General features: G+C 44.1%; 1 protein-coding gene across 1 annotated transcript; it reads right to left on the bottom strand.

Annotated features, from left to right (window-relative positions):
- Nucleotides 1–9,588: 9,588 nt before the first annotated feature.
- Nucleotides 9,589–11,540, bottom strand: LOC147890803 (putative fucosyltransferase 8). The gene is made up of 2 exons (XM_087389840.1): nucleotides 11,270–11,540; nucleotides 9,589–11,063 (listed from the first exon to the last, which is right to left on the bottom strand). The coding sequence occupies exons 1-2, from the start codon at nucleotides 11,538–11,540 to the stop codon at nucleotides 9,589–9,591; spliced, it is 1,746 nt and encodes a 581-aa protein (XP_087245966.1).
- Between the last annotated feature and the right edge of the window lie 597 nt (nucleotides 11,541–12,137).

The following is a 12,137-nucleotide window of genomic DNA, read 5'->3' as shown; positions in this document are numbered from 1 at the left end:
ACCGACCTCAAGAGATATGGCAAGGGAACATGTGACCTCTCTTGGAGGATTAGATTACAAGCGCATCCATGCATGCATCAACGATTGTGTTTTGTTTCGTGGACTACATAAGGATGCAAGAGAGTGTCCTACTTGTGGAGTGGCAAGATATAGAACAGATATGTTGCCCTTTGGAATGAAGTCCTCCCACAATCACTCACTGTGGGAGATTGGATGAGAATTTGGGACGGTTCCACGACTCCTCCACCACTTGGCATGAGCCGGTAAGGGTTTGTAACTATTGTTTGCTATATTGGCTGGAAATAAAAATTGCCCGCTAACACCAGCTTTTGTTTAGATACTCCATCTTTTATTGTTTACCATATTGGTCCCACTCAAGATCAATTACTTGCTTGATCCCATGCATATCTTCAAGAATGTGGCATCTACCATTTGGGAACATTTGAATGGGACACGAGATTCCGCAGGCATAAGGGAGGATCTACGTACCACAGGGAGGATGCATGAAGCTTGGCCACAAGAGAGACCAAATGGGCGTGTTTTTTTACCTCGTGCACTGTGGAGGTTATCAAAGGTAGAGATGGTGGCGGTGAAGTGCGCTATTACTACAATTTGTACTCCCACTGGATGCATGAGGTGTTTGAAGGGGGCCTTTACAAAGAGCAAGAAAAGAGGTGTAGAGCAATTATATGGCTTGAAATCTCATGATTGGCACAAGATGCTCCAAGTAAGTATTTTATGTGCATAATATCTTTTTCCTTTCAAATTTGTGAGTGAATTAGAAGCAACTAATCAACCATTCCTCGTGTGTTCGGTTTATACTACCTACTAGCATTTCTCGTAGTGCATCGAAGGACGTGAAGGATTGTATTTACAAGATGGACGAGCTTGTGAGGTACTTTACATGATACAAAATGTGATGCGTATCAATGCTCCATGCAAGGTGTTCGTATTGCTAATATGGTGTACTTTTTCATTTCTAGGTATGTGAGCTCAAAGGAAATAGATCCCACCATGCTTGAGAATGCTCAAATTATGTCAGTGGAGGTGGTTTGTTTAGTGGAGGAGACATTTCCACATTCTATTCTCACAAGCCAACTACATCTCATAGTGCATTTGGTGGATGAGATTGCTATATGCGGTACTATACATGCACGATGGTTGTTCTTCCTCGAGCGCTTCATGAAGACCTTGAAGGGTTTCATGAGACAAAATGCAAGACCCGAAGGTAGCATGGTCGAGGGTTGGTACATACAAGAGTCACTTGTATATATTTCTGAGTTTCTTGTTGATGTGGATAGCTCTCTCTCACGACTATGGAGAGATGATAAAGACCTAAGGATGACCTCTATTGTGCCGCAAGGGAAAGGACGCAACAAAGTAATAGACATGGAGTTGCTTAATAATATCAACCTCTATTGCATGCTTAATAGTGAAAAGATGGGTAACAAGATACGAGGATGCAAAGGCAAGAAGACAAGAAGAAAGGGCCCTCTTTCGTACACACCATGGATCTTGTGTGCCATACCCTCAGTATCTAAGAGCACTTCCAAAGGATATTCATGTGGATTGGCTACTTGAAGAAATGGAGAAAGCAGAGAAAGATAAGGGGATGCATATCACAATGGAAGAATGGGAGTATGCTAGGGGATGCATGAGCAAGGTCGGTATATAGAATGTTATGCATAAGTTAGGAGCTTTCAATAATTTAGATTGCTTATTTAATTGATTTTGTCTTGGTAAAGTGCACTATGTTCAATCCTATATGGTGTGAGGGCAAGCATTTTCGAACGCAAAGGATTGATGATAAGAGAAACACACAAGATTGTGGTGTCATTACTAGCTTTGAGGGAGCCAATGGAGCCATGGATGATTATTGTGGCATAATCCAAGATATTATTAAGCTTGACTTTCGACACTTCTTTGTGTATGTTTTGGATGTAAAGTGGTTTAAGGACGTGGTGGAAAGAGGCCCTAATGGAACAATCAAACATTGTGCAAGTGGCTTTGTAACTATTGACTCCACAAAGTTTTGGCAAAGTAAGAAGGACACACTAGTACTACCGCAACAATGTGAACAGGTACTATACACACATATAAAAATAGTCACTTTTAAATATTTGATACCTTCGATGCAAGGAAAATAACATGATTGTATTTGTGTTTGAATTAGGTTGTCTATCAACCAATGGTGGATAATAATAGATGGTGGCATGTCATACCTATTATGCCACGTTCCAAAGTGATGTATAGTACATTTACTAATATGGAGCATATGGAGGATGATCATGAGATAGGAGATATAGATATTGAGGCCATTACTTGTGAGGACGAGCCTGCCATTGGTGATGCTGATTTCGATGAGCACATGAGTAGCACAAGTAGTAGTGGGTTGAATGTATTTGTAGATCTAAACACTTGTTTGGATTTTGAAGTAGATAGTTTGGCAAGGGTTGATCTCATTGAGGATGAGATTGAACCGTAGCCCATCATTGATATTAGCAAAACTATTTTACATATTGTCTCATTCTCCTCACCTCACTTAATTTTTATATATGTGGGTTTGCAAAAAAGCATTGATGTTTTTGTTAAAATTATGTGCTTTGGTAATCATGGGCAATGTTTGGAAAGAAGTGATGTACATTTACCAGCCCACACCAAAATCTCACTTTCTGTATTCTCTGTTTTGTGTCTAAATACGCGTTTAATTCTCAGTGTAGACGCACTAATAGATGCGCTAATACATGCGCAAATAGATGCGATGTAAGACACAGTGTTAGATGCGTCCATATTTTCTCAGTGTAGACGTGCTAATAGACGCATCAATACACATGCAAATAGACACGCTATTAGACGCACCCGTAATTTCTCTATTCAAGCAACGCCTATAGATGTGCCCGCTATTTTGCACGTCTATCAAGCGCGTCTATAGTTGCTTTATGTTGTTGTGTAAGATGGTGGTATGTGATCCAAGCTGCACCACGAAGTAAGCAAATTTTTGAAGATAGAGATGTGGATATGGAGATGCCACTACCAATGCCAGATCCAATTGATCCAGATGAATCTAGCGAAGAAGATGAAGATCACAATATGAGCCAAGAGGAAGATGCGCATATTGACATGGCACGGGAGGAAGATGGAGATCACGATATTGAGGAAGAAGACAACGATCATCAAGAATCACCACACTTTATTGAAGAAGATGATCAAGTACTTTTAGGTCAACGTACGATGCTAGAGTACGATGATGAGATATAGGAGATCAACTCGGTATAGAGTTAGAGATAGACTTGTTTGGCGCATTAGACTTGGCTCAAGATGAAACCGTTGATGTAAATGCTCTTCATTGGTATTTTTCATCTCAAACTTGGGCATGAATATATGAGCTTCAAAGGCTTGATGTACATGCTCTCATACTTTTATTCGCTCAAAAGATCAAACAGTATGAAAATTTAAAAAAAATTGCCATGGGAGAAAACTAACTTTTAAGGTCGATATGAGAAAAGCTCTCTCTAAAACATCTCTATAAAAAAGTATCTCAGTGTCGCTATATAGTGACACTTATAATTTTGATAAATGTCACTATATAGTGACTTTAGAAATCATCGCTATATAGTGACATTTGCCTAAAGTCGCTATATAGTGATGCTTCACGAGGCGCACTTCCAATACCGATGATTAGCGCCTCACGCACGCTAAACGTGGGTACTTAAATGTCACAATAGGATCTGTGTGTAGTAGTGCCTCTCTGGACGTTTGTGCATAGCTTCTTCACATTTCCTCTGCATTTCAAATCTATAAAATGGACCTCCCAGTCCCCAGTTGGGATTCACTACTCAATATGCCCACTACTTGAATGCCCTATCGGTGAGCTGCTGGATGCTACTCCTAGGCGAAGGGAGAGCTAGTGACAGAAGCACATGAGCTTCACCTTCAATATCGAGGCCAATTTATGTGCCTTTTGACTAAACGTAGACAATGGATTCTGACCTTCTAGTGTCTCCTATCTGACAAGATCCATGGTGACTAGCTGACTTTTATTGCAAGTGTCCGTGTACGTGTGTGCAGTAGGCCTAGGCTGTGGGAAAACAAAAGTTCAATGGGAGACAGAGAGAGACTCAGATGGTAGCAGTAGCAAACTATTTGGAGCAGTGTTTGAGAATGGCGAAGAAACACAGATGGAGAGAGCGTGCATGCAACAAAAGATGATGTTGGGAGGAGAAAATTAGTAACATGTGTATATGTTTGTGTAGTAGTTCGAGGGAGTTATGGCAGCAACAGCAGGGAGTTTGTGGATATGGTTGTAGTAGGCGAGAGAGATGTGGAGGTTATGGTACGATGCAGTAGTGTTTGAGAAGGGTGAAGCAAAGTTAATGGAGAGAAGCATGCTACAAAACTCGATCCGATGTCAGTGTGTCAAATCTACAATATATGCTTGCTGTTGTTCGTGGCTGAGAGGCGACGGCAAGGTCATGGTTTGAAGGTTCTCATTAGCCATGTCAGCGGTAGAAGCAACTATACAAGGGACGGAATCCAAGCAAATTCTCATCAATTGGCCATGGACTTGGGAGAGTCTGTGGATGGAGTGGTGTGGGAGTTTTCTGATCAAGTGGAGGTGCCTAAGGATGGGTAGGGAGGGAGCACCGGAGGAAGGGCACCGGAGCTAGTTCTTCTGAACCAGACAAAGTGGGAAATAAGATGTGGCTATGGTTGTAGCTAGCGAGGGAGCTATGAAGGAGGAGAAGGAGGTGCGCAACAATGAAGGTAAACCAAACGGTTTTACTTTGCAATCCGTTGCTACTTTTGATGATAGATCGATCATCAGCTACCAACTTATACAAGGAACACTCCCAAAACCAATGCATTCAATAAGCACAAGTCAGTAAGCTACAAAATATAGTCATGTTTTTTCTTCACTTTAAAGATCCTAGAGATTATAGAAGGCATTTGCTCTTTGTCAACAACTCATGGCAAAACAAATTTTCAACCATTTGTCTTTTCAACCTATAAGATTTATTGCAACCTATCCAATTTAGTAGGTGAAACTCCATATTTCCTTTAGGTCGGTCATTACTGTGATTGATGAAAACAATAGCAGTACCTCCTTCACCCAACATCTTTTGATTCAAAGCAGGGGGTCTGGGGAAGTCAAATTTTTTATTCTTCAGGCTAGAGATTCGAGGAAGGTTGAGAGCATTATTTTCAAATGGAAGAGTGATGAATCTAAAAGTTTGGGCTCCAAGTACACATGATTATAATGAGTGTAGTGAATATTGGTGCATTGCCAAAGGGGGTCATTAGGAGGTGGTGCCTTCATCAATTTATACCTGAGGCTAAACCTTTTGGGTGCATTTCGAATCGAGAGCATGTGTAAGCCATCTGATGTGGAGGGCAAGTTGCTATGGTGACTTGAGGACTATTGTCCTCTTGCTGCTTGCTCACAAACTCTTAACATCCCAAGACCAGCTACAATAGTACTGTACTTCGTCTATACCCCAACAATCACACATCAGTGTGGACAATTCAAGTTGTACTAATGAGTTGGACCCCCCAAGCTCATCTCCCAAATTGTTTGTGCAATTCCTGACGTCGTAGATGAAATCAAGGCCAAAGAACTTAAATTTCTCAATGCCCTACCCCAATGGATTATTTACAAATTGCATGGTGCATTTGTTCCCAAGCTGTATCATGGGTCTCACTTGAGACAGGGAGTGCTTGGCTTTTATCGTGATGTCGAGGATCCTCTTGCACTATGATCTTACATACTGTGAGGTAATCATCGTTGTCATGGTCTGTATGGATGTCAATGGTTGCACCACTATTATGATGGATTTATGCATGTTGCATCCAATATAGCTAAAACAAGTGAGGAGGTTCAACTACCTTTATGATAGAAATTGAAGATTAACCCTTTATTCTATAAGCCATAAAGAGAAAAGTGCAAACTCAACAAGGTTTGAGTTGCTAGCTTTGGTGACATAAGGAGATCCCCTACATCACTACATACAATGAATTGTAGGATCAATTATCCAGATCCCTTGATTAAAGCTAATGATACAATCAAGATCGTTGGACAAGAGTCCTCCACTTTGATTGGGTAATGTGCTCGCAATTGATTTGTTCCTTTAAGAATTTAGTCACAAGATGCAAAAGATGTTAAGAGAAGCTTGGATCTTGACGTTGGGTGCTCAATTGTTACATAATGTTGGAACTTGAATGTAAAGCCTTGTGATACATGCTTTTGATACTCTCCAACGATGGGTTACAATTCTTTCTTGGAGAAAACCTTTGATCATCATCTTTGAATTCTCTATTGGTTTCTAGATCCTATCATGTTGGGAGATTACCACCAATAATGCATAAATTGGTGGGAGATTAATTTTTAGAGGAGGAGAGAACAAAGGTTCAACATTCAATAGATTTCTTGGGTTGTAGACTATGAAGTCACTGTCAAAATGTCAGTGACACATCCATTGATGTGAAAAAAATATTGCAATGTAACCCAATATTTTTGAAAGCTCTCCAATGCATCATATTGAGAACCTTGACATAAGGAAGATGAAAGCTCAGATGACTCTTATCGGGTTTCTCCTCCCCATTTTATGATAGTGTCTTTGCCACAAGTTACCACACTACATATACATAGAGGCACATGTACACACAAATAGGCACATGCATTTACTAACATCACATGGATCTAAAGCTATACACACATATGCACAATTGTGTGTATACACGTGTAAGTTCACATGAGGATGTGTATCTATGTGCCTACATGTGCACACACATGGGAAGGTGTGTCTACACATGCACATATGTATATTGATTCTCTATGCATATGTGTGTGTGGATTTGGTTTTGTAGGTGTGATCGAACACACAAAGATACACATGCATATAAATACATGCATACACACATAAACGCGACCATATGTACATGTCAAGGATGACCTCTAGGAATTGATTGTGTTTTGTGAGTTGCATCAATTGGCTAAGCTCTGCAGTGCTGGCGCCTGGAAGCATGTTAGAACTCAAACAAAGGATGTTGTGAATGGAAAGTGATTTGAGAGAGGGGGGATGGCGTTGGAGAGGTTGTAGCTCAAATTCAAGAGGATGCTGAGGTTGGAAAGCAATATGGTGCTCAACAAATTGCTATAGCTCAAATCTAGCCAGGATAGAGCTAAGCAATGGGCGAGATGAGGAGGAATGGTGCCATGGAGGTGATTTTGATGAAGGTTGAGGTGAGCAAGAGTAGGGAAGATCCCCAACTAGGGGACTTGAGAGAATGTTGGACAAGTTGAGGTGAGTGACGAGCCACGAGGGGAAAGATGTAATCGGAGAGGTGAGAGGAGGCCAAGTCATGGCTTGAGATGGGAGAGGAGGAAGGTGTAAAAACAAACTTGCCATGGAGGGGCTCTTGATTTAACTTGAAAACTCACTTCTTAAAATTAAAGACAATTTAAGATCCTACCTTGAGACCCCAATAGAGCCGACCGGTGTAGACGCGTCATTTGCCCAACACACACACATCATTTGCTTAGGCATATCTTGTCATTTTTAGCATGTCCCGCTAGAGGGTCCGTCTAAAGCGCACTTACCTTTCTCTCCTATCCACTCAACTGTAACCGCGTTGTCAATTCGACTTCTTCTTTGTTGTTTCCTAAGGCCATCCTGCTAATTTCTCCTGATTCTGAAACAAGAAACCTCCCTTTAATAGTTCTCAAGAAGGCTTGGCAAACATCTCACCAGAGCTCCTTGTACAAGCTCGTAGCCTGGAAACGCAACACGCCATTGTTTGTCAGATCTCTAAAGCGATGCAGCATGCAATCAATAGCAGGGAGCGCACAGCAGTTCCTCCAGAGCCCACGCTGTGTCTCGTTGCGTGAGTAGATACGATCGTGCTACAAGCCAAAGGTGCAGGAGTGCTCTACGAAGTAGGCTACTCGGAGGGAAGTGCTATGGGCATCGCGTGCCTCTTTTTCTGTGAGATTCCATGTGTATTACGCGCCCGCCAGACCCAAAGGCGTCTCCCGAAATGGCAACGTGTTCGTGGCAAAAATCAGAACGCCGGTTCTAACTCGTGAGTGGAATCTGGATGCTCTAGTTTGTGCTCGGCGCCAACCCGGAAGATATGACAAAAGTTCGCCGAGATCGATGCAAAGCCAACCCCGAAATTATGACAAAATTCACTGACAAATTGTCGGCTACCCTTGCGGACAGATTTGCACGTCCCCAGGAGCGTTCTACAAAGGCACGATACAGCAGCCAGCTGCCTCGACTACACCACAGATTTTGAACTTGTTTACCCGATTGCAACAAGTGCTTCATCACCACTCATCGTTCGAAATTCGCTTGTAGAAAACGCACCAAAAGAAAAACAGATAAACAAAAACAGGAGACCTATGCATTTTATTGTTTGCCAGCCTCCCATCTGCCAGCTCGTTTGACAGCCTCAGCCCACGTGCTTCGCTACGTTTTTTACAGACACCATGATCTCAACACCAACGTTGGCGAGCCTCCAACGCAATGAAAAAGCCGCCGAATCCACAAGCTTCAATGTGTGTCCTTTGGCACTCATTTCCCAAGAAATCTGCTGCAGCTCCTTTACCCATCACGATTCCATTACTCTTATTATTCGCATTTTGAGGTAGATGCGTAGATCTAGAAGGGGAGCAAAAAGACTCCGACTTACCTTTTACCTCGACGTTGGGTCGGAGACTCGGAAATCAGCAAATTCACTCCGATTGCATGAGACTACGAAACTCGTTCCGGTCCAGATAAGCCCTTGAGGCTTGACGATACTAAGATACCATACAGTCATCTCAGCTCACCTGTCACTGGTCATTCTGGAAATGCAAAATTCAAGATTGTACGTTTCTTCTTTTCCCAGCTAATGAGCAAGCTAATCAAATAGGTCTGCAGTTTGGTATTCTATCCAAAATGGTCGCACACACCGCCACAGATCCACGAATCGGGCCGAAGTATCTATCGTTCAAATACGGTACAGCAGCAACAAAACTATGCATGCACTTGAACGTTAGATAAAAAACGTCGGAACTGCGATTTAATATTATACACCATGCACAAGCCTCAAAAAGTATAAAGTATTGGGGTCACCCTGACCCCCACTCTCACACAAATGTAGAATGGTCCCAACGGCCGTTACAGAAGCCCTTCGTCTAATTTCCTATGGTAGCTTCCAACAGGATAAAAAAGAATCACCAACTAAAGGCTTGAATGTTCTGCTTCAGACGATAGTCGAAAAGAATGCCAGGAAACAACACGTTGACAATCTGTTTATGTCAGCCTCCTGATATACACAACTTCACCATGTCTACAACCAATTATTTAACATGCCATTGTGGATTCATCGATTGGAGCCATTCATCTTGGGTCACCCGTGAGAACTGTCAATATTGCGAATGACCAAGAGGTATGCATATTTGATGCCTGACCTGTCTAAACCACGGGTCCAATTCTGATCGTAGTCTCATGAAACCATTACGTTCGAACAGCTGAACACAAAGAAGACGAAAGAATCGTCTGGCTGCATCTTCAGGGGAATGACAACATGCAAGAACCCCATTAATTATCCTGCATACACACTAAGCCCGGGATTAAGGTTGCAATACTTGATCTCCGGTAGCATCAACCCTGGGTCGAAGATGCTAGAGCGCGCAGGATCGAGGTCACAGGGCTGGTTCCTGGGGTATTTGATGAAACAAGGCCCTGCCAGATTGCTCCTTCCACAAGCCGGTTCGTTAACCATATCCTTCTCATAGTTATTGAAAAGTAAGGGAATGATCCCTGCCAATCCGCTGGCACAGCTGCCAAACGTTGAGAAAGGAGTGATGACCATGTCGTGCACGAAGCTGAGGAGCCAGATGTCGATGATTGCCTTCTCGTCATGATCTTGATCACCAGTCCTTTGCGACTCCTCATGCGAAGCGGTAAATACAGTCACCAGAGAGCCATTCAAGTTTGTAGACTTGGCGAAATCGGCTGCCAAGTTCTGGTAGTATTCGGCTCGAAGGGATGCTACAAGAACGGCAATTTTTTGCGGATGATCCTTCATAGCCATTTGAAGTTGTGATGAAGGATCCGCACCCACGAGAGGGTGCGGAAGCAGTTTCTGCTCCACGGCGCACCTCAAAATCTGCTTGCTCACGGAAGGAATGTAGTTTCCGCTCCAAGAACGGGCCTGAATGCCAACCTGCCGATCCGCTCCTTCCATATAAGCTTTGTAGAACTGCGCTATGCGAGCCCATAGACCATTCTCGGGATTGAGCAAATATCTTGCCCCGTGCATGAAGGTATCTTTCTGCGGGAACCAGTCATTGAGCGTACGTCGAAACTCCGGCACGAAGTAGAACGCTGGCAGGGTGTACTCATGGCTGTGGTAGAACATCCAATTCACGCCAGTCAGTAGCTTCTGCGATGTTGAACAGAAAAACTGATGATCACGGCCGGCATCGCAGCACATGATGTAGACTTGGAGATGCTTCGGAGCTTCGTCGATCAATCTACTGAGATTGTGCTGGACGGAGCACGAACTCTGCTGCTTCTGTAGAACGCCATTCACGTAAACAAACAATCGCGTCGCTTTGGTACGCAGCTGGGGCTCGGGAAATGCTTCGGGTAGCACCCAAGTAGAGCGCGGAAAGGGATTGCAGATATGCATGTGGATGTGCGAATCAGTGGCGATGAGCATTGCACGGTTGGTCAGAAGCGAGTAGATGAAAGCAGAGACGAGAGAGATGAGCTGATTGCCCATGCCATCCATGCTCTTCCAAACCAGGTATTTGCAGCTTTCCGGTGTACGGCCCTCCAAGGCAAGAGCCGTGAGGTTGTGGCCTCGCGTGCATCGCTCATGGTATGTCTCGTATTCCCGCAGCACAGACAGGAATTTAGGGGGTGGGAAGAACTTGGGCGAGGTGTTCTTGCGGAAGCAGTGCTGCTGGTACATGCTCTGGCAGGAGTTCCTGATGTTGGAACGATTTGGAAAAGTGTGGTACTGGTGCTCCAGAACAATGGATTTGTCTTGCAATCCGATGGCGCTGCAATCTGGAAAACTCCAAAGCATCAGGAATAGCAAGAAGATGAAAGGGTGATCAGAAATCCTTCTCCCTCTCCCTGGCTCTCTGTTTGTACTGCACTCTCCCTCCCTCTTTTCCTCCTGCTTGTGCTGCACTCCCCCTCCCTCTGCCTTTATGTTTCCAGCAACTGCTTGCGATTGCATGCATAAGTTGAAGAGGTGATGGGCGACTTACTGAAAGCTGGAGCGTGGACGAACGGCATAGTGTGGATGAGGCTTTGGATGTGAGCGTCGGGGCCGGTGTTGGAGACACCGAGGAGGAGGAGGAGGAAGAGTCCAAGGGCAGCGAGAGCGGAGAGGGAGATCCATGCGTGTTTGGTTTGGAAAATGCAGGGGCGGGAGGGAATGTAGTGATCAACAGTGCAGGAGAAGAGGAGGGAAGGACGAACGAGTTGGTTCAAGTATTTGAGGAGCTTAGGCCAGGACACTGAGATGGGCAGAGCCATGGACGTGGGAGTGGAAGTGTGTTGTGTGTGTGTGTGTGTGTTTTTGCCTGCAGGACGAGGAAGGTGTAATGACAGAAAAGCTGCGAGAATCCAGTTTGCACTCCTGGCTTTACTATATGGTTGGAGGATGGCAACTTATTAGAGGACTTCCCCGCGCATGCCCACTGGGCTGTCGCAGCCCCACTAGCAGTCAAGTCTCACAGCCCCATGGAAGGCTAGGGCTGGCTGAGAATGCTGGGCTGGCATTGCAGCTCTAGCTCAGCATCCTGAAATTTCAGGACTCTGGCTCAGCCTTGCAATGCTCAAAGCTTCTCACTAGCCCAAAAACTCCACTGGCTATGGGATTGGCTGTGACAGCTTGCAACCAACAGTAAGCTGCATTAAAGAAGCCTTGAAGAGCACAATGGACCTGCACGGAGCTGCGTTTTCGAAAATGCTGACTGGGCAGCAGCTTGCTAGTGGTTGCGGCGTTAGAGGCAACGCGGGGAGGTGCTCTTAGTACACTAGTATCGCTAGTCTACTATTATAGCATACACTATAATAGTTAGTAGTACCGTTACGAGTGTTTTAAGAGGGCCTCCCTGTCCACCTTGTAAC

The sequence above is a fragment of the Dipteris shenzhenensis genome, chromosome 18, assembly GCF_047967505.1.
Source record: "Dipteris shenzhenensis isolate YYH24624 ecotype China chromosome 18, Dip_SZ_1.0, whole genome shotgun sequence".
NCBI classification, from domain to species: domain Eukaryota; kingdom Viridiplantae; phylum Streptophyta; class Polypodiopsida; order Gleicheniales; family Dipteridaceae; genus Dipteris; species Dipteris shenzhenensis.
The sequence above is the reverse complement of the archived record's forward strand: the minus strand, read 5'-3'. Positions and strand labels throughout refer to the sequence as shown.